The 22845-nt window shown below is 44.6% G+C and overlaps 2 protein-coding genes and 1 non-coding gene across 5 annotated transcripts; 2 read left to right on the top strand and 1 right to left on the bottom strand.

The window, feature by feature from the left end:
* Positions 1 to 2: 2 nt before the first annotated feature.
* Positions 3 to 2321, bottom strand: LOC147261342 (uncharacterized). The gene is made up of 4 exons (XM_086203326.1): positions 2231 to 2321; positions 910 to 969; positions 746 to 817; positions 3 to 656 (listed from the first exon to the last, which is right to left on the bottom strand). Exons 1-4 carry the CDS (start codon positions 2237 to 2239, stop codon positions 51 to 53), a joined length of 747 nt encoding a protein of 248 aa, XP_086059452.1. The 5' UTR covers positions 2240 to 2321; the 3' UTR covers positions 3 to 50.
* A 3472-nt stretch (positions 2322 to 5793) lies between these two features.
* Positions 5794 to 22784, top strand: ano8a (anoctamin 8a). Of its 3 annotated transcripts, XM_086203322.1 has the most exons (19): positions 5794 to 5866; positions 5967 to 6174; positions 9282 to 9392; positions 10961 to 11093; positions 12522 to 12660; positions 12761 to 12857; positions 13855 to 13971; positions 14737 to 14864; positions 15091 to 15252; positions 16174 to 16326; positions 16538 to 16664; positions 16917 to 16972; positions 17071 to 17145; positions 17873 to 18370; positions 18976 to 19152; positions 19225 to 19416; positions 19486 to 19617; positions 19897 to 20007; positions 20828 to 22784. In XM_086203322.1, exons 2-19 carry the CDS (start codon positions 5994 to 5996, stop codon positions 21476 to 21478), a joined length of 3240 nt encoding a protein of 1079 aa, XP_086059448.1. In that variant the 5' UTR covers positions 5794 to 5866; positions 5967 to 5993; the 3' UTR covers positions 21479 to 22784. The 3 variants fall into 3 exon arrangements, with proteins under 3 accessions (XP_086059448.1, XP_086059449.1, XP_086059450.1); XM_086203323.1 differs by lacking the exon at positions 19897 to 20007; XM_086203324.1 differs by lacking the exons at positions 5794 to 5866; positions 5967 to 6174 and adding an exon at positions 6474 to 6591.
* On the top strand, positions 15654 to 15726 carry trnak-cuu (transfer RNA lysine (anticodon CUU)). The gene has a single exon. It is a non-coding gene; the product is annotated as a tRNA-Lys (tRNA).
* Positions 22785 to 22845: the final 61 nt, after the last annotated feature.

Here is a 22845-nt window from a genome sequence, read left to right as displayed (position 1 = left end):
CACACACACACACACACACACACACACACACACACAAAAACATGAAAAAGTTAAATCAAATCCAAGCTTGTGAAAGTGGAAGAGGAGGGGACGGAAGAGGATGAGGTGGAGGAGAATTCGGAGGAAGAGGAAAGGGAAGAGGAGGAGGGGGCGGAGGAGGAGGAGGGAGAGCAATGGAGAGGAGTGGAGCAGCAGGGAGGGTAGAAGAAGGAGCAGGAGGAGCGAGGTGAGCAGACGAGTGGAGTAGAGGAGGAAGGAGGGAGAAAGAGGGAGGGGGAGGAGGGAGGGGAGAGGACCACGGGAGCAGGGTGGGGGAGAGGGGAAAGGGAAAGGCTGGAGGAGGAAAAGTCAGAGGAGGAGGAAAAGTCAGAGGAGGAGGACAAGGAGGAGAAGCAGGGTGGAGAGAGGGAGGAGGCGGAGGAGTGGAGAGGAGTAGAGGTGCAGGGAGGCTTGAAGATGGAGGGGGAGGGGGGAAGGGAGAGGATGAGCAGAGTGGAGCTGGAGGGAGGGCAGAAGTGGGAGGGGGAGGAGGGAGGGGAGAGGACCAGAGGAGTGGAGCAGGATGGAGGGGCAAAAAGTGAAGGAGATTTCGGGGGGGAGCAGATGGCAGGAGCTGGTGCAGGCCTCAGCTTCACGGTGGAGGTCCAGCTGGGACACTGAGGAGACAGAAACACAGCCAGCGTCAGACTCCTGCTCCACATCCAGGACACATGAAGGGACTCCTGAAGGAGCAGCAATGACCCACCCTCCTGAGGACCATCCTGGGGCTGCTGCGTCCTCCCGGGTCTGGGACCAGGACTGAGATCCAGGAGAGACGCTGCCAAGACAGAAACCATCAAACCTTCAACTCTTGGACCAAACTGAAGTGAATCAGAAGACGCTTGAACCAGAAGATCGATAATCACCCACCTTCCTGAGGACGAGCCTCACGTCGGGCTTCCTGACGCAGCAAGAGTGGTGCTGATCCACCTGGAGACAGAAACCAGTCACACTACTGATCCATGACACCTGAGCACACCTGCAGCTGCTGGACCGAACTAAATCACATGATCAGTTCTCAACAATACAAACATGAGTCCCAGTTCATTCCCGCATCTTAACATCCACGTTGTGCTGCTCAGAGACCGTGTGATGAACCTGTACTGGTGATCAACCAGAGCTCTGTCACTCCAGCTCATCAACAACCAGACGCTCCTCCATCTTGAGGTCGTCCCCTGGACAGAAGCCAGGTCAAAGCCAAGCTGACTCACTTCCTGTTCTGCTCACATGGTTCTGACATGAATCCACATTTAATTCATGCTTTACACTTTCCAACAAGCGTTGATGTCTTCTTTAAATTCTTTAGTACAACACAGCAACACGTCAGAGAATGAACCAAACTGTTCATTTCTGCTGAAATTCAGAAAAACAGTTTCTCTTCTACTTTCTAAAAGTGTGTTTATGACAACAAATCAGCTCTACGGCCTGGGATAGAAATAAATATGAATTAACATTTTTGATCTGAACAGGAAAGATTTATTACAGTAAACACACACACACACACAGCAATATAAAAGCTACATGAGGAACAAGATTTTCCAATGTGGAAAACAGATTTATAACATTTCCCTGAGTTTCAGTGATTTGTTCAAAAATGTTCATTCGCTGTTTCAATAAAGATGTTAAGCTGCTGATGTGGGAAATAAGAGGTTTTATAACTGATGAGTTTTTGAATATTGCAGGTTTTACATACACACACACACACACACACACACACACGCACACAGATGTTAAATGTCAACTTCAAACTCCCTGTTTTCAGTTGAATTTGCCGTTTCATTCGTTGAAGTGAGTGATTTCAACGAACAAGCAAACTTCCAAATGTTGCATTAAATCTCATAGAAAAGTCCAGTCCTCTTGATGTGAAACTGATGCTCTGATCACCAAAGCTGAGCTGATTCAGTCGAGTTCAGAAATAAACAGCTCACCTGTTAGCTTGAATGAAGCATGACTCCAGTCATTCAGACATCAAGTCGGTTCATTATTTATCTCAGTGGTCAACAACTTTGAAACCAATATGTTTCAATGCTATTTTGTTCTCCAAATTGTGTCTCAAATCCTAAAATGCCTTCCCGGTGAAATGACAGTGCGTCAGAGGATTTGAGCTCCTCACGAAGTGTCAACAGCAAAACAACACAAAGGACAAACAAACAAAGTGAACACAGAATTGAAGTAAAACAGGACAACCTACTTTTGCCATGTTGGACGTCTCCTCCAAAGGTTTGTGAAAGTGCTTTTTCCTGAGAAACTCTGTCAGAAGTCGCTCAGACACGTCTGCTCCAACGGCTGCTGACAGCAAACTGCGAGAACTTGACTGTGATCACGTGATGACGTATGTTAACGTTCGCGGGATCATCGCGAATGATGCGCGTGGAGACCAAGCATAGCAACCACAACTCTTCATCCTCCTCTTCCTCTCCTGCGCGTCTCAAGGCTCCAGGTCTCGTTGAGTGAATCTTATCCTCCATTAAAGCTCAACAAAGACCTGACAGTACGAAAGACACTAAAAGCGTTCCAGTCTGAATTTACTAGCTTTTGCAATGATTAATGGGTTTAAAAGCTTCATGTATTTCATAAACAATATGAAACAAATGGGCTGCACGGTGGTGCAGTGGTTAGCACTGTGGCCTCCCAGCAAGAAGGTTCCGGGTTCGAGTCCCGGCTCGGGCACTCCACACAAACTGTGTGGAGTTTACATGCTCTCCCCATATCTGCGAGGGTTCTCTCTGGTACTCCAGCTTCTTCCCACAGTTCAAAAACATACAATTGGGATACTCTAAATTGACCGTAGGTGTGAGTGTGAATGGTTGTCTGTCTCTGTGTGTTGGCCCTGCGATGGACTGGCGACCTTTCCTGGGTGAACCCCGCCTCTCGCCCGTTGACGCTGGGATAGGCTCCACCATATAAAATGAAAAACAAAGTTGATGCAAAATACTGTTAATTTGTTACTGTTTTCGCTCACTGTCAAATCAGATGCATGAATTTATGTGGCTGGGGAGGAAACATGAATCCACAGAGACACGCATTTCCCAAAAATGAAATCTAAACTCACCTCAGAGTTTAATGTGATTACATGAGGATGAGAGCAGGAACAGAATTAGGAGAAGACAGTAAGAGAAGAAGTGGCAGAAGTGGGATTGTTATGGCAGAGCCATTGGAGAACTCATGGCCACACTTTTCTTTTGTAGGAAGTTTACATCTAGATAGTGGAAGTCATTCTGTGTGAGGATAAATGAACAAAGATGTTTGGATATTTGTGGCCTCCTGAGGCCCCTGAGTGGAGACAGCCTCCATATCAGGCTGATCAAGAATGTATCTCCAGTTCGTGGTTTGAAGAACTCTGACAGAGGATGGAAGTTGTTCATTTAATGCTTGAATAAAATATACTCGAAGTTGAGGGAGTGGAGAGTGTCAGCGACTGGACGCCCTGCTGGAGGATTGAGAGGATTTTTCTGACCTTTGATGGAGAAATCAGGTGTCTCAGCATCAGGACCAGTAGATGTAGAAAATGATTCTCCACGAGGCACATCTGTCTCACCAATGTGAATAAATCAAAATCTCTTCTACCATTTTCTGTTGTTTCATGGCGTTTTCCTGAGGTGAACTGTGAACGTGGGTGTATTCTGAAACTATTCTTCAGGCTCCCCTCATCCCAGATCCTGGTGCTGCTGGAGGAGGCTGCAGACCTGAAGAGGCTCAAGCTGCCACCCGTAGCTCCACCTTGTCACGTCCCCGTCTGTCCATCAGTGTCTTCCCTTTCTCTCCCTCTTTATCTCTGTCCCTCTCTTTCCTTCTGTATATCTGTCTTCCTCCATTATCTGTCTTTGTCTCTGCCCCGCTCTCCTGCTCTCTTTCCCTCCAACAGGTCAAAGCAGAAGGCCGTCCCCACTGAACCTGGATCTGCTGGACGTTCCTCCCTGTTAAAAGGAAGGTTTTTGTCGTTGTTGTTGCAGGATGTGCTGCTGGTGGAGAATTGTTGGGTGTAAATTCATTGAAGGAGTGAGGTACTGGACCTGCTCTACTTGAGTCATGAGGTAACTTTTGTTGTGATTTGACGCAACATAAATAAAACTGACTTGACTATGAGATGAAAGGCAGCGTGGATCTTCCATCTTAAGACCTTTGCACCGCTTGACCTAAATATTGACTTCGATCTAAAACATTTTTTGGTTTGACTCCAATGGCAAAGAGTTCTTTCACAGCTGTGGTAACCGACTAACTACATTCGCGGAAATGCAGCTGCATCCACTGGGGGGCGATACAGCATCAATGAGAAGAGACTTACTAATTCCCATTTTCCTTACACCAAAGTGACACCAAAATGTGACATATTTTTTCTCTTTTTACAGACATTACATCTGCTGGACTCTAGGAGGTGAGGACGATTGGCCCAGTACTCACCCCCCTGGGTGGTGGGTGGTATTGGAGACCTTCTGTGTGGCTGGTGGTAAAGACAGCGGTCGGGTAGCTATCTCCTGTGCTAGGATGAGAGCCCTGTATTCTATTGGTAGCTAAGCGGGGTATTAATTGGAAGTGAGCTGGCTGCCCCTGCTTCCTGGTTTTGTACCAGCGCACTCGGCTCCATAGGCTACAAATCTGTTGCCATGCTTCCTGTGCCTCTATATAATATTGTCATTTATTAACTAACGATGAGTGGATATTGTGGTAGCTCGTGGTGTGTTTGTCATCATTCAGCCTCCTAAAGTAAACGGTTGCATTTAAAGGCTCACTACTCTTAGCAAAACACTTGTCGTGGTCTGGGTGTAGTATTGACCAATGGATCAGACTGACTCACTGACACGGTTTAGGATGTTTTACTAAGCACAGAGGCAAAACCCAGAAAAAGTTCAAAGCACACAAAAACACAGCGGTGGTAGGAGGAGGCTGGCTGGCCGCTTGACCTCTGTGGAACTCAGCGCTGAGAAAGCACAGGAGACTGAGCAGAGCAGCGGTACATGGCTGAACCAACAGAGTTTAAAAAGGGCATACAAATAACCCAACTTTATTATTAAGAATAATGAAAAAAACACACATCTGAAGGAGTGAGAAGTCCCGCTCTTACAACTGGATTTGAAACATCTCAACCTTAACCATGGTATGATTTTTACGTCTTTTCTTCAAAGACTAATATGACTGATCCACCACGGATAACACATTCATGTATGATATCCAGGAATACACATGATGTGATATATGTGAAACAATTTGTCCACCTCTTGTCTGTCTGACAAGTCTTGTTACCCAGGGCTCCAAACAGCTGACATGCATGGATGCATGTATTATAATGCATGTATCCATGCATGGATAGCCTTCCAAGCAATTTCTTTATATGAAATCAATCTGTAAAACATTGTTAAATTTCACATTTAATCTGATTCCGGATTTATCTCAATTTGATCCTCTTAAAAAAAACAAAACAACAACAACAACTACATATTGTCTAAAATATTTCTTGCCTCCAGAGGGGAGGAACCCATCGAGATGCCTCGTGTTTTTGACAAAGAATCAAGAAAAGACAGAGCATGTTCACGCAGTGTGACGGATCAGTTGCATCTGAAATATGACACCGCTGATCGTCTCTGGGTGTTTCTAAAAACCCTCGAGGGATGGGCTGAAAATCAGAAACACCTTCCAGTAGAACACCGCCAATCCATCTCTTTCAAACAGATCAGTAAAATCTCGGCGTGGATTACATTTGAATTCCCGCACTATCTCTCACTGTCTCTGCCTAATGAACTGGCCAGTGGGGGTAAATCATTCTTGCTGTCCATATGTAACCTGTGCGGTGTTCCCCGACACTCTGACGTCACTCCCCAGTCACGACTGTGTAGGTTCCATGATCATGTTCCTCCTCCTCTTCTTCCATCACACGTACTAGTCCCGTCACATGCAGCCACCATGCGTTAAACACATCTCTTCTCCACCAGCTGAATCTATGTGAACCGAGCAGCACCATGCAGGCGGCGGCCGCGGGAGCAGCTGATACGGACGCTCCTGTCAACGGTAGCGGCGGCAGCGGCGGCAGCGGCGTCGACGACGGTGGCGGGGCAGGAGAGAGGATGGAAAAGACGGTGGCAGGCGAGCAGCAGCAGGACAAGACCAACAACCAGCTGCAGCAGACACCCGGGGTGCTCGGTGAGTGTCACGGAGGGAATGATATGCCATGCACGGGAGGTGAACGGAAGCTTGTGTGGTCGTTTAATTAAAAAAAAAAAAAAACCGTAAGGGGAATGGGGGGGGGGGGGGGGGCAATATGGTGCAGTCACTGCTTGATAGACTCGTCTGAATGACTCTCATGGGACTAGGTGGTTAGTTTGATCCCGCTACATAGTGCGCGTCACACCGAGAAGGCCCGGGAGGCTTTATGTCCACAGGTGCACACGCACGCACGCACGCACACACACACACACACACACACACAGAGTGGAGGGTCGATGCAGCGTAGGTGCGGGTCCCGGCGGGTTGCTCCCGCTCCTCGGAGGAGAGTACACGCTGTCTTCGAGGCTCCGGCTCCGCTGTGAGTTGGGGATTCACAGGAGGAATATTTCAGTGGTGAGTAAGCTCATGATGAACTGCACTGTGATGCTCATGGAGAACCCAGAACATGTTCTCACTAGTGGATCTAGCAGGGGGAGAGTGAAATGTGGGCCTTGGTGTTGTAGTGAGTGTCCTGCTCTGACTCACGTACTCAGGTGAAGCTGCTGCTCACTTGGTCAAACCTCTCAAACCTGCAGCTTGAGCTGAAGCTAACAGTGAGTTAGCGAGTCTCTGGACAGGTGTGATGGACCCGGTGTTGCTGTCCGATTTGTAAACTGCTGCACCTTCTGTCATCGGGGCACTGTGGTGTGTGTCTGCACCAGATCGTCACTTAGCATCTACAAACAGCTCTGACACCACCACTGTCACAACCGGTGGATGGACCGCTAGCGCAGTACTCAGGGCTTTACAGTGCTGCCTCAGTCACCTGGTGCAGGCTGACACACTCGGAGCTAATAGGGTCCAGGATCTTTCTCCCTCAAGGTGGGGAGTCAGGATTCAATCAGCGACCCTTCAGTTACAAGGCAGTAACTCTGCCTCCTGCTACACCAACACCTTCTTTTCCCAGAACTGAAGCCGGTCAGTCTGTTCCCCTGCAGATAAAAAGCTGTGAAGGGACTTTTATTTGTGGCCCTGTTGATGTTCATGTAGAGATGTTGCATGCAGGCATGTGCTTTGTACTATGTGCTTAATAAGGTGATGTTTCATCATCTATGACGAGTCGCTCCTCCAAACTGATACTGTACATGTCAGTGATTTATCCAAGTGATCACACACACACACACACACACACACACACACACACACACACATACATATATATTGCCACGTTGCTGATTCATATTTTTATATTTCCATCCAACCACTGGATCAACATCATCAATCAGCTCTCCTTTGCTGGTGGCGGCACAGCAGCACTACTTTCTGTGCTGCTGATTTCAGGTCATGAAGAATTCATTTCCTTTACGTGACATTCGTCAAAGATAATAGGGAAGTAGCAGGGTCCCAATTCAGGGCTAATAGATGATGTGGTGATGATGATCGGTGTTGAAACCTGCACACCACCAGTACCAATCCTGTGGTATTGTAAACGCCTACAAATTTGTTCAATTAAATCAGATTACTTTCCAAAAATGGAAATATTTAATCAAGAATATTGGACATGCACTATAATATGTGGACATCATCAGAATCTGCAGTTTTCTAAATAAATCAGTGAGTCAGATGAGCCCATATTAATATGGGCTCGGCTTTGCTCAACTCACTTCCTCTTTGCCTAACAGTTGATGTTGCAAATATTTTGTAAATGAAGAAAAAAAACCTTGCTTTTTCAAAGTCCAACACATTTACTCTCACGCACTTCAGTTCAGATCGCAAAACTTATGGTGGGGGACATAATCCAGTTTTAATACCTGAGCGCATCAAACACACTAGACTTCTACTCATGCTACCTTGATTACTCATCAGGTCAAAAACAGATTTTTTTTTTTCTTGCTTCTGAAGTACACTCAGGATGCATGGTCGTGGACAACTGCCGCAGAGATCCAGAGTGAATAAATGAAACAGAAATATGCGTCCTTTTGATTTTGGGCAAAAATACCATAATCCACAGATCAGCAGGCGCGTCGCTCGTAGAAATAGACCAGTACGAAAGCAAAGGGAAGACTTGTTAAAGACCGCATTAAAAAGAGCAGCCTTTTGTAAGAGGACGCGACACATGGTAATGCATGTGAAAATGCAGTGTGTGAGGTAGTTTACACACGTATATTTGCAGTGCAACCTGTTCAGGGTGTATCCCGCATCTCACCCAATGTCAGCTGGGATAGCCCCCCCCCCCCCCCCCACACACACACACACACACCGCAACCCTTAATGGATAAGTGGTATAGAAAATGGATGGATGGATGCTCTGTGACATACAGCAGATGCGGGACTAAATAGCATTCGTGTCAGCGAGATTTTAATCTGCATTATTTTCCTTTTTTTTTTTAATCTCATGCACAATAACACAGAAACATAATCCTGACTGCGGCGTTTTCTGATGTAGAACATTACTGTCGATTTAAAACAGCAACGCAGCGGTGACCACTGATTTCTCCTCAATGACAGAGACAAGAATGAATGATCACACCTGGTCTCTCTCTCACACACACACACACACACACACACACACACACACACACACACACACAGATATGAGAGAGAGTGCCACAGGATGATTCAGTGAACGATGATGTGGTGTGTCAGTCAGCAGGGTTGTTTGGCTTGTGTGACTAAAAATGTCACTTTAACCAACGTGTGAAGGAAGAAAAAGACGTAGCAGAGAGGACGACTTCACAAGAGGGGCCGCAAGCTGGAAAAACTTCAGCTGCTCAAATTTGAGACAGACTTGAGAAAATAGTGAAGCGCTGGTTCTTTGATATTCTTTGAGACAAAGCTGCACCGTCAACCTTCACAGTGTCATTGTCTTTTGGCCTGAACTCAACAGCGACAGGAGGAAACAAACATATTACTGATGCGTGGAAGACACTAGTGGCCATCATATTAACGGCCCAACTGTCATCTGTGTCCTTGGCCTCCCTCCCATGAGATAATATCACCCTCTTGCCTTCTCTTTACAATTGTTCTCTGCTGTTTTAAATTCAAACTGTACTAGGAACAGCTTGACTGTGTCCCCTCCTCCTGGTTCCCCCTCCTCCCCCTAGATAAACTGTTTGGAAAGCGGCTCCTGCAGGCCAGACACTACATCATGTCTCGTAAGTCCTGGCTGAAGATGGTGCCCACTGAAAACTGTGACATCCTGATGACGTTCCCAGGTACGTCAGCTCTGTTCCACCTGCATGAGAACAGTTTCAGTGTCAGTAACTACAAATTAGCATCATTTAAAGTGAAATTTTGGATGTTTTAAAGTGGGATCCTATGAGGTCGTCATCCACAATGTGAGCTCACCCTCAGGAGATCTGGGTCAGTGCAGTGGCAGCTCTGAGGCTCAGTATTGTAATGCTGAGATCGGGGTCTCCAGAAAATGTTTCCACCAACCCCCACCTAAAAGAAATATCAATATTCCTCAACATGGGCGCTATATTGGAAACCTTTTCATTTGGTAGTACAGTTTTCAACAGTACTCCCACACACATGTACTGCATTACTCCACCGCGTTATTTCTGATCCCAGCTGGCAAAAGAGGTGAAAATGTCACCAATATTGCATACATGCATACAAATATAGATTTTTGGTAGTTTAGGACTACCTCATACAACCCCGCTGCAGTGAGTCCAAAATATTCAGGAAGCTGCGGCTGCGGCAACAAATACAACTGGATGGGTTTGACTGTCAACCTTGACGTTTAAGATCAATGTAGAAAACACAGAAACAATGAAGTCCCATATCAGGCCACTCATATACATTATTAATCTTACACAGATTTCTCAACGCTGTGACTGCTGCTCCTCTTGCTCGGGGGCACGTTCGCTCTGTTTGAGATATGATGTCATGAATTTCAGTCTTTTCGTATGGAGATGCATATTTTAGAAATGGGTCAATGTATTTTATGGGCTGATGGCAAGTGGCTTTTGTTTCTAAAGCACCTTTTCTACAGGAGACTCTCAGCCACACAAGGAGGAATTAGAGGTTGAGTGTCTGGCTCAATAGGAGTGGTAACCTTTTGATTGCTAGATGGCCTCTCTACCTCCCCGGTCTCTCTGTCAACGCCGGTATTTGTATGTGTCAGGCGGAGCTCGACGGGAGTCGTTCCTCACCTCTGCAGCGCCTCGCAGCCTTTTTTTTTTTTTTTTTTTTAGGTTTATGTTTCGTTTTTGTTTTTTTTTGCTCATGAGTTTGGTTTTCTGGCTCCAGAGTTTATTTCACATCTAATGAATTCTTATGTTCATCAGTGCGTCTACTGGGTGTGTAAACAAGCCAGTATTTGCTAACATATTCAGTACATTCACTTGTCTGACTGTCTTGTAGACACAGCTGGACTCTAAATTTTCCGTTCTCAGTGGAGTCCTAAAATCTCCACTTTTTGCAGTATTTGAAGGGTTAATTAGGACACAACACGCAGGGAAGGCTTTGATTGTAGCCCATCTGCCCAAGCAGTGGGAACAGTTTTGGTGATATATGTCTAGAGAGGTTTTATTGGAGTGACCTTTTACTGCCCCCCCCCCCCCTCGCTGCTGTTTATTGGCACTCCTGTCAGGACTGTGAATGATGCTTAGGTGCAGCAGTCAACTCATTAGCAAGCAGGCCAGCAAACATGAGAGAAACTGAAGTAGATGCTGACAAATTGACAGTTCAAAAAAACTGTTTTTGGTCATGTGTTTAATTTTTTTAAAACCGCGCTCGTCTGTTGAATGAAATCGTAACCCTTCTTTTCTGCCTGTAGATGCGATAGACGACCACACGCTGCTGTGGCTGCTCAATCAGATTCGTGTCGGAATTCCACAAGTCAGCATTCAGGTCCGACAGCATAAACATACCCAGGCCCACGCTTTCTTCATCACGACTACGTTTGAGAAGTAAGACCTTCTGTGTGTGTGCGTGTGCGTGTGTGTGTGATTGAGTGCGTGTGGTTTGAATCATGATGAATGTGTCTGATCCCTTCCGTGACTGTCTTGGTTTTACAATGAAGTCGTGACAAGAGTTGAAGATCGGGGTTTAGCACAATAAGTGTAATTCAAGTAAACGTGTGCAGCAGCATTTCTAGAATCGACCGTATTTCCTGCAAGCGGGCAACAGTGAATGCATCAGTATTTTTGCAAGAGATACATGAGTAAGTGTGCTTTTGATCGTCCCAGCAGATAAAGTCAACATAGAAGAAGGTAAGCGCTGATTTGTTAGTTGTTTTCCATTTTGTGACAGTTGTCCTCCATTTTGAGGCAATCGAAAGACCCAACAAGTAAAGTATCATGGTGTTGCGTTGTGTATACCTTCTCATGCCTTTTATACCCTGAATTCACTTAAACCTCTCAAACATCTGCAGTCAAGCTTCACACAGTCGTAGCGAGAGCTGATCCCATCATGATAACTGCGTCACGATAAAATCCGTGTGGGATTCTTTACGTGGTTCGATACAGCAGGTATTGTGATTAGACTCTGACATGCATTGCAACTGGCAGTATTTGTCCAATACATTATGAAAGTTTGAAGGTTGTTTATTAGGGATAAACCCCTTGAGTTGTCTCAGCTCGTTTTGGAGGGGGTCCCACAGAAAGAAGTCAGTCGTAAGGAAAAACAGCTGAGGTGCTTATTGGACCGTGGGAATTATACTGAATTGTAACTGAGAGTTATATTTATTTGATAAATATATGTAATAACATGTACAAACATATATTTATTTAAAACTTTGATGTTTTCGGAGTGAACTACTGTACCGTTTCAACCCAACATTGAACACAAACAACAGTGAGTCTGGCAGAACATTTCCTTGACAGAATAATGTAACTAGCATTTTAAACACATCCCATGTTGAGGGCAACTTCAGGATACTCTGGAGAGTTGAATATCTTTCTTCGGAGTCATTTAATGAACAAATGACTAGACTTGTGTAAATGTGTGTGTTTTCAAGCACCTGTAACAGATGAATCTACATCCCTAAGCAACTTGATATATTTGAATAATTTGATAATGGCATTCAGTCATTTGGCCTCCTAGCGCTACCCTCCAGGTGCTTGTTTCCACAGCATGTCAACGGTTTGTCGGCGGTAGCCCTCATTACTTGAGAGGTCTTAGAAGCACACGTACAGCGACTCTCTCTGCAGCCATCTCGCCGACTGGGACTTCAATTTCTGCTGCAATGCAAGAGAGGAGTTTGGACCATTTGCTGCCCTCAGTGGCACTGTTTATAGACTTGTGAACGAAGTAAAAATTGAATCATAAAAATATTGCAATATTGCACTGTATGGAATGATCGATCAGGGTTGACCCTAACTGCTGGGCTTCCTCAGCTTACTGCGGGGAGCAGAGCAGATGAGCATGTACAAGGCTGTTAAGCCACAGTTCGGTGGCGGGATGCGGCGGTTCTGCTGTGAAGAGGATAACATCTATGAGAACATCGAGAGCGAGCTCTGCTTTTTTACCTCACAGGTTAGTGGTCAAAGCCGTGGTCCATGTTGTGTCTGTGCTGCTACTCACGCCTTGAGAACGTTGCACCCACTAGCATACTCCTGTACAATGTGATTTTCAGGAGCGTCAGAGTATTATTAAGTACTGGCTGGACAACCTGCGCGCCAGACAGGGGGAAGTACTTCACAACATTCACTTCCTGGAAGGACAACCAATCAGTAAGCTGGTTTTAATACTCTTCATTGTTCTGTTTGCTTGTTGTTGTTTTTTTAACTCACTTTGTTCAATGCTGCTTTTGAAGTTGCATCAGTATTTTTTATATTCTCTAAATGTCATTTGTCCCTCCTCTGGATTACAGAGCGTCATCAAATCTCACTCATGTACCTCACTCGTGTACTTCACTCATGTACCTCTCATATACCTCTGTCGTGTACTTCTCTCATGCACCTCTCTCATATACCTCACTCGTGTACCTCACATGTGTACTTCACACATGTACCTCTCTCATATACCTCCCTCATGTACCTCTCTCATGTAGCTCACTGATGTACTTGTCTAATGTACCTAACTCATGTACTTCTTACATGTACCTCTGTCGTGTACTTCTCTCATGTACCTCTTTCATGTACCTCACTGATGTACTTCTCTAATGTACCTAACTCATGTACTTCTCTCATGTACCTCTTTCATGTCCCTCACTGATGTTCTTCTCTAACGTACTTTACTCACGTACTTCTCTCATGTACCTCTCTTGTGTACTTCTCTCATGTACCTCTTTCATGTACCTCACTGATGTACTTCTCTAACGTACCTAACTCATGTACTTCTCTCATGTACCTCTCTCATTTACCTCACTGACTTACTTCTCTAACGTACCTAACTCATGTACCTCACTCATGTACCTCTTTCATGTCCCTCACTGATGTTCTTCTCTAATGTACTTAACTCACGTACTTCTCTCATGTACCTCTCTTGTGTACTTCTCTCATGTACCTCTGTTATGTACCTCACTGATGTACTTCTCTCACGTACCTAACTCATGCACTCCACTCATGTACCTCTCTCATGTACCTCTTTCATGTACGTCTCTCATGAAGCTAACACCTGTGTCGTCTTCAAAGGCCGGATCCTTCTGGGCATGTGCAGCATTTTTCACATGTTCATCAGACATTGACCAACTATCAGCTACAAAGTGTGTGTTTTGTGGCTCTCCAGTTCCAGAGCTGGTGGCTCGCGGTGTGATCCACCAGATGTTTCCTCTCCATGAGCAGAGGATCCTTAATCAGCTGATGACTTCGTGGGTCCAGGCCGTTTGTGAAAGGCAGCCCCTGGGTAAGCTGTGTCCAAAAGATGGGGATGGCAATAATCAGATTGGCTTATTAATGTCGTTTTCAGTTGTTTAAGTGATACCTTATGGGAAAGGAGTATTTTACCATTCAAGTACTCACAAAATGGTGTCTTAAGCTCGCAAGGATGTTTTTTTTTCTCCCTTTTTTGTAACTACAGAATTCAGAGTTAACCACATGTATTTAGTTTGAAGCTAATGACGACTGATGGCTAACAACAGCAAAACTGTCCAAAAGTGTTTGTTTATAAACCCCGAATTCTTCTTCCTGTGTAATCCAGGTCTTCTTTATTCAGCCCTATTCTCAGAAATCCACAGAAGCTTTGATTTGAGCTAAAAACTGGAACGCTTCCAGTCGTTGCGTTCAGGTGAACCAACTCCCACGTGTTCATTTGAGTTTGCGCTGCACTGCAAGTATTATAGTTGGTTTGTTTTCAGTTCTAAGCAGTGTTTGTGGATTACTGAGTATGTACGTGGGATAAAGAAGATATGGATTGTACTGGGCGATGCACTTGAGAGGTTTTTCGGATGGTCTTGCTGTTGTAAGCCGTAGGTCGCCATTAGCTTCAAGCTAAATGTATGTAGCCGTCTGTTTCTGCTTTCTATCGTCACGAAGACGTGATGCAGGAGGGACGTTTTTTTGTCAGCATCTATTTATGAGCACTTGGAAGACAAAATACCCTTTTTAGTGGATGTATTACTTTGAGACAGGATGATTTGTACTACCTCCAGACTATTTCCTCTGTTTATAGATGACATCTGTGATTATTTTGGAGTGAAAATTGGCATGTATTTTGCCTGGCTTGGTTTCTACACCAACTCCATGCTTTACCCTGCTGTCATTGGCTTTCTTCTCTGGATACTTGCAGAGGCTGACCAGGTACCTCAAACTGGTGCTGCTCTCTAGTGTTGTTTTAAGCCTTCAGAATGTTTCTTATTATTATGTCAGAAATATCAGGATCTTTCAGAGCTTTTGTGTTCTGTTGCAATCATAAGAACAGAAGGAGGAATACATTGCTATTAAACTCATACCATAGCACTGTTGGAAGTGAAATACTACGAAATGTATCCGTAGGTATCACAGTACATTTGATTATACTTTTCAGACCAGTCAGGATATCTGCTGTGTGGTGTTCGCACTCTTCAATGTTGTGTGGGCGACATTGTTCCTGGAGCGCTGGAAGAGACGAGAGGCTGAGCTGGCCTACAGGTGGGGCACCCTGGACACCCCCACTGAGTCCCTGGAGGAGCCCAGGCCACAATTCAGGGTGAGGATCCTTGATGCGGGGCTGTTATCAGTCTCGATGGGGAGGACAATGATAATAAATACTTGACAATTCTTCACTTACTGCAGTCACTCGTTGATAGACCTCTCAGGAATGTTTAATACACGATAATCTGAATTATTCGTACCAGTCTGGGTAATGTAGTCAGTCTGCATGGTTTATTGCTGTCAGGGAGTTCTTGCGCAGCTCTGCAGACCAGGAACACAATACTTGGAAATGTGATAAGGTTTCTTCCTACTTTACTGTGTATTCTCAGGGAAGAGGCGGGCAGGAAGTGTCACTTCCACTGCCTCCTGTCGTTAGTGAAGAATGTAAGGAATTCTAGCAGGGGGAGGGGCTTTGGAGAAAGATTTATGATTTAATGCATTGATGGAGTGGCTTGTGCCCGGCTAGCTCAGTCGGTAGAGCATGAGACTCTTAATCTCAGGGTCGTGGGTTCGAGCCCCACGTTGGGCGGCTGAGTTTTAGTCGAGGAATAATGACCTTTCCAGGTTTCTTTTACTTTTGTTCCTCCAGCACATGAATAAAAGTTGGACACAGAGACAATAACTGCTGAAACAACGAGTTGTACTATTTACAGTATTTGCTATCCACGTTCCACTAAAGGTGGTAGTAGTGAAACAAAAGTCTCTAATATTGGCACATTATCGCGACCTGCAAAAATGGGTCTTTTTAAACATGTGGGTGTTGGCCTGATGAACTACGCTGGGTTGATAATGCTGATACTCTCTGTTAATCATGTGTTATGAGAAAGCAGTGTACAAAATACAGTATTATTAGTACACATGCTTTACAGGCTTTTCCATGTTTTATTGACATAAACAAAAATGAAAAAGTATCGTGACACCACATACTATCAAAAAAAAAAAGAATATCATCATCCCTCTTTGATCCTCTGTGCAGGGTGTGAAGCGTTGTAGCCCCATAACCGGCTGTGAGGAATTCTACTACCCGCCCTGGAAGAGGGCTGCGTTCAGATGGCTGGTCAGCTTACCCATCTGCCTCCTCTGTCTCTGTTTCGTCTTCCTCGCTATGCTCCTCTGTCTGGAACTGCAGGTTTGGACCAGATTGGTAAACCACGTTCAATGACAATATATTACGTATTGTGTTTCTTTTTTAAGAGTTAAAAATGGATGACAGTTTTCACGCACAGTTTAAACAGAGCACATTCAGGTTAACGCGTGAAGGTTTTAAAAATAGCTGAAGGATTCGATATGAATGAATACGTTTTATAAAAAATTCATTGCGCCCCTCATTTACCTCATAGGAAGTGGTTATGGAGATACAAGAGCTACCAGGCATCACAAGATTCATTCCTAAGATATTGCTGGCCGTTACTGTAACCATATGTGATGAAGTGTATAAGAAGATCGCTTACTGGCTCAATGACATGGGTAAGACAAAATAATGAATTATTATCCCTGATATATAATTGAGGAATTACTTAAAAGAAAATCAAATTGCAATGGAATGCATTTGCACATGATGTTAATTTAAAATGTGAGTATATTTTTATGTAATTGAGCCGTGGTGGAGAAAGCTGTTTGCACTGAGTGACCTTTGTGTTCTATATCTGAGACGTATGAGGCACTAATGGTCTTTTTACATACAACAATGGCTCCTTTAGTGTGTGTTTCTTTTCCCAGAAAACTACAGACTTCAGAGTGCCTATGAGAATAATCTCATCATCAAGATGGTTTTTGTAAGTGACTCCTCCTCCTCCTCCTCCTCCTCTTTTTTGGTTGTATGTAAAAAGCCTGTCTGTTTTACTCCCGTCCATCTTTTCTGCTTGCTTTTCAGTTTGAATTCATCAATTCTTACCTTAGTCTTTTCTACATTGGATTCTACCTCAAAGACATGGAGCGACTAAAAGAGGTAACAGCAACTATTGATAATATCGCAAAAAACGAATTCCCCCTAACTTTGAGAAGAAGCTACACTGAAGGTCGTGAAGGTAGCCCCACTAGATATTGTGGCGATTTATCTTTTCGGGATGACAGGGTAACAGATGGCTAAAAAAAAAAAAAAAAAAAAAGGTACTGCCAAAACTGCAAACAGAATCCTATGGACAGCTGTCGCAGGTACACACTGCTAAAAGATGCTGAGACTGCAAACAGAAGCCAAAAGACAGCTAACACAGACGGGATACACTGCTAACCCACGCACACACATTGCTAAGAGAGGATAATGGCTTACCACACTGCTAGTGGATGCTAACACGCCGTTTACAGACTCTAAAAAAAGCAAATACTGGGTTGATACACAGCTAACATGTGGTAATACACTAATAGAGGCTAAAAGACAGCTAACATAGACTGATTACCCTGCTAACAGGTGCTAACACATTCGTATCAGAGGCTAACATATCCTATAGTGAAGGTCTGGTTAGGTTTAGGCACAAAAAAACCAAACAATTGCTGAGGAAAAATATTTTATTTGGTTTTAACGCACACTTTTGTCAAGGTTGGGTAAAGACTAAACTTACAGTCCCTCGATAGGGACTCCACAATATGGTGATGGCATACTTGAAAATGAAGATGAAAAGAATTTGTTTCTTTTGTTAAATTCTGCTCAGTAACAGAGCTTCTCCTGCTCCTCCCAGATGCTAGCTACGCTACTGATCTTCCGGCAGTTCCTACAGAACATCAAGGAGGTTCTCCAGCCTTATCTATATGAGCAAAACAAGCTGGGTGTCTTCACTCCAAAGGTGCTGTGGGAGCTCCTCCAAGCAATCATGCTCAAGTATGGTCGCCTGGCTCTGGGAAAGGCCCAGGCCTCAATGACAGCATATTCCTTCCTGGGGCCCAGAGGACTCTCTGACGATCACAGCGCTAAGGGCAACCCACAACCAAAGAAGAGAGGGGATCTGAAAGCTGGATTCAGGCTGTCAGAAGAAGAGTGGGACATGAACGATAGCGCTCTGAAGCACCGAAAAGTCAGCTTCACGGAGAAGGTGGATTACCAGGATGTCACCACAGAAGCACAGTCAGTGGATGACAACTTCCTGGAGGACAGTCCCACGCTGGTGGAGGATGGAATGGATCCGTCCAGTATCTTTGACAGTTGTGACGAAGACAGTGATTGTGAATCAATGGCCCAAGTATGTGTCCCCTTGTTGATTGTGGGTTCTCAACAATTCTTGCACCTTTACAGTTAAATCCGATTTCTGTTTTCCACCACCGCCATGTCTGTAGTTCATAAGATTACCTCAGAATCCGTTTCATGTAGGTAAGCCAGGGTCCTGAAGGTACTTCAGGCCCTGAAGGTACTTCAGGCGAAGACCCCATTAGGTTCATTATGTTTTGTTTTTTTTTAACCCACAGACAGTCAACTAGTTAACCAAGCCTAATACTGCAGTTTCCCGTAACCTCATAGTACAAAAACACAAAACAGTCTGTCAGCAGTAATTAATAATATTTTAACTCTTAGAAATTAGGAAAAAATGGGAAAATAACGTATCTTGAACCAAGTCACAGACGTTCCACTTGATGTTTTATTATAATCTATTTTTTCACCTTCCTTTGCTGACCCTCCCCTGGGGGAGACTGTCAGCCCCCCCCCAATAATCCCATATACTGGATCTATGTTGGTGAAGTTTCAGTGAATTCAACCCCTTAAACCATTTGTCATAAATTACAAGAATTTATAATAAAAATCTGAAGATGGACTCATTAAAATTATTATTATTGTTTATCATGTTAACAGGAGATCAAAGAGAATGCCTCCATGTCTTCTTCAAGAGACTCAGATTCTGCTTGTCAGAGGAGAAAAACTGTAGGCGAAGGCAGAGAGGACAAGAAGTCATGGATTGACCCACCAGAGGAACCCAAAAGTGTCACTCTGACGCAGGCTGAGATCGAGACCTGTATGCAGACGTATGAGGTATGAGTCGGATTTTGTCGTTTATGTCCTGTTAAATGATCAATAAATTGCCAATGTTTCTGCATGATGCAGGACACGCTTCAGGACTACCAGGAGATGTTCATTCAGTTCGGCTATGTGGTGCTCTTCTCCTCCGCGTTTCCCCTGGCGGCCATGTGTGCTCTTATCAACAACATCATTGAGATTCGCAGTGACGCCCTGAAGCTCTGTACGGGCCTTCAGAGGCCGTTTGGACAGAGGGTGGAGAACATTGGACAGTGGCAGGTCTGTGTGATTTGTCTGTTTTCTTGCCGCTCTCTGGTGGCCTTTTAGCTCTTTCTCTCTGTCTTTCAGACTGCAATGGAGGCCATGGGCTTGATAGCCATCATTGTTAACTGTTACCTGATTGGTCAGTGTGGTCAGCTGCAGCGGCTCTTCCCCTGGCTGAGTCCTGAGATGACCATCATCTCCATCGTCTTACTGGAGGTATGCACTGCATTCATGTGTGGGTGCTAAACGCTGCCCATACCGCAGAAGAGTTCATTTTTGCTAGAAATGTAGTTTTATTTCCAAAATTGCAAGTTTCTAGATAGGAAAAGAAGTACACATGTGCATGGCCTGCTACTATTTGTTGTGCATATTAACATCGGCACACAAAACCTCACAACCGGTGTATGAGATGTGATGTTTTGTATGAAGAATAGAAATGGGGCCTCGGCGTAACGGTGTGTTGAGCCTGTCCCTCTGTGGTCTGGTGGTTTACAGCACTTTGCAATCCTCCTAAAGTACATCATCCATGTTGCCATCCCTGATATCCCTGGCTGGGTAGCAGAAGAGATGGCCAAGCTAGAGTACCGACGAAGGGAAGCTTTCAAGGTATAGTTGTATCATAGCTTGAAAGACCTTCGGCCATCGTGGCAATGTGGAATTTCATTTGTTGATACATGTTGTGTGTGTCCCTTGGTCTCTATGTATAAAAGTACACTGCTGCAGTCCTTGGGTTGGGTGCCATTCATATTTGGATCCGTATTGGTGCCAGTGCCAGGAGGTTTTCATGCCTACGCACAGGTGACAGATGTAGGCTGGGTTGGCTGTAAATCCAGTGCATTCCATTCTTGTCTCAAAAAAGACAAGTTGCTAAATTGCAACAAACATCCAGTTGGATTTGAGGATGAATCGAAGATTTTGGTGGTCAAAGTTCCCTTTCACCTCACATGAGTACAGTGTCTCCAGCAGGCTTCTGCTAATGCTGGCAGATCAAATCCTCAACTCGTAGGTATGCGTTGCGTTTGACGAGCCGTTTCCTCAGGTTAGATGCGTTGGCCGTGTTGAAAAGCATCCCGACATTTAAGACCTAAGCCTTTGACTACTGTGTTGGGCTTGAACACGTTGCTGTGGCGATGTCACATACTATCATCCAGATGTGTTCCCAGGAACTGAAAACTGGCACCGATTCATTTATCGTGAATCAGTGCAAGGTACCAATGATGAAATTCGGTTCCGTACCCAACCCTGGTTCTTGACTGCACCCTGTGATCGGATTCATGACAAACTGTGTATCTGAATGGTGTTGTATCACATCAGCGGCACGTCACTTTGATGGCCATCTCAACAAGATGTCACTTTTCTTTAACTTGAACAATGTGGGAGGGTTCTCATGGCAGAATCTCATGCGACTCTACATCTTCATCTCAAGCACGAGCAGCAGGTTCAGCAGCACTTCCAACAGCAGCTCAGACGTCGACGCGAGGAAGAGGAGCTTCAGCGTCAGGCTGAACTCCAGGCTGAGGCCCGCCAGGAGAGCGAATACCACAAGTCGGACACCCAGCACCAGCACCACCATGACAAAGCGGCGGGGGCTAAGCCTGGGGACAAGCCTAAAAGACCTAGCTCCCTGCTGGGGAACAACAATGTGATGAAGCTGAAGCAGATCATTCCTCTCCAGGGGAAATTCTCCTCTGGCACCTCACGCTCGCCAGCCCAGTCTCCAACAGGAGGGGAGGCAAAGCTACCAGGATTTCTCAAATTTCTTAAGTCACCAGAGGTGAAAAAAGAGCCGGCAGTGGCGGTTGGAGCTACACCTGGGTCAATGGTGACATCAGCTCCCCCTAGTGGCCAAGAGAGGTCACAGTCTCCCAACAGGACATTCAGTCCAGGGAAGCTGTTTAGTTTCAGCAAATCCGAGGGGACAGTGGTGTACGCGAACGGGACACAACCACTCAGCCAAGCTTCGAATGCTAACAGGGCCGAGTCAAACACAACTCAAGAGGAGCTACCCTCTAATGAGTCAGATAAAGAAACAAGACAGTTGACTGATCTGGAGAACTCTGGCTCCAAGTCTCTATAAACCAACCTGCAATGTTAATGTTCAGGTTATAATCTGAGACGGCGTCACACTTGTACTGTAGGAAAAAAACATGTTAGACTCAAGGATTCTTGATCAATTCTTGATGCAACTCAAGCATTATACTGTATCAATGAACATTTTAAACAGCTTCCATGTAAATTATGTACAGTGAAGTATGAGGCTCTCATGATCTTTAAATATTGCATGACTGCCTGGTTTTCAGCAGCACCAGAACAGGTTCTGCCGATGTGAAGGATCCTCTCCCAAACACCAGGGTCCCATCATCTAGGAGCCCCTTTTTTGTCAAAGCATGTGAATCGCAGCTTCAGGTTCCTTTTCTCATTGTGATGCCTGCACTGAACGCATGTCGGTCCGCGTGTCACTCGTCCATCACGCCTCTTCAGTTGTCACGCACTTTTTGAAGCCATCGTATTCTTCTGCAATAGGTCGGATTATACTCACTGTGACCATGAAAAAAAAAAATCTATTTTTATTAACTTTGATTTTCTATGAATTATTTTACTACATGAATTAGTGAATGTACTTCTGATGCAAATAAAACTCACTTGAATAAACATCCATCAAGAGGTAATGCGTTTGCTGACTCGGTTAACGGTTAATAAACATCATTGGATGCTAACGACTGTCTGGCTCAGCTCATTTGTTTTTCTGGGATGTTGCAGGTAAATAAATTCGATTATGACACTTAACCACAAAACAAACCTGACAAACTCCTCTGCAACATATTAACGTTGCTATTTAATTGGATATAATAACCCCAAACATCCAATTCTATTGCACACAAATCCCCAATACGCAACTATTTGATGAGAACAGTTTCTTCACTTCTGCTGAAGAAATACTGCAGTTTATTCTGAGTTAAAGCCTTTACAGTGTTTTAGAGTTACCGATACAAGAACAGGATCTGAAACCGACATTTATAGTCAACTCAAAACATCTGACAATAAACACACTGCAAATGGAAGTCGGGTGATGGAAAACAAAACGGGGAAACTTGCCTGAGGAGAACGGGGGAAATGAAAACGCATGCTTGTGATTTACAGTCGTACTTGAACCTGTCGTGTGCTCTCCGTTGTTAGTTCAGATTTACGCGGTAATTCTGTACATCACTCTGTAACGAATGTGAAATATTTCCAACTGTTGGTTGTGCCAGATGCTACCGGCAATGTGGCAACTTGTGACAGATATATTTGTTTGCAAAAGGTCAATAAGGGTACATTAATAAAAGTTATTTCATGCTACGCTATGCTTTAATGCTCTATGGGTGTGAAATAAACATTACTTAAGAACGGATTTACCCTTTATTAATGCTCTTTGTGACCCTTATTGTAAAGTGGATGAAATGT

This window comes from Aulostomus chinensis, chromosome 5, assembly GCF_037954235.1.
Source record: "Aulostomus chinensis isolate RoL2024-O1b breed Wild chromosome 5, RoL_Achi_v1.0, whole genome shotgun sequence".
Lineage (NCBI taxonomy): Eukaryota > Metazoa > Chordata > Actinopteri > Syngnathiformes > Aulostomidae > Aulostomus > Aulostomus chinensis.
This window is presented reverse-complemented; position numbering and strand designations above follow the sequence as displayed.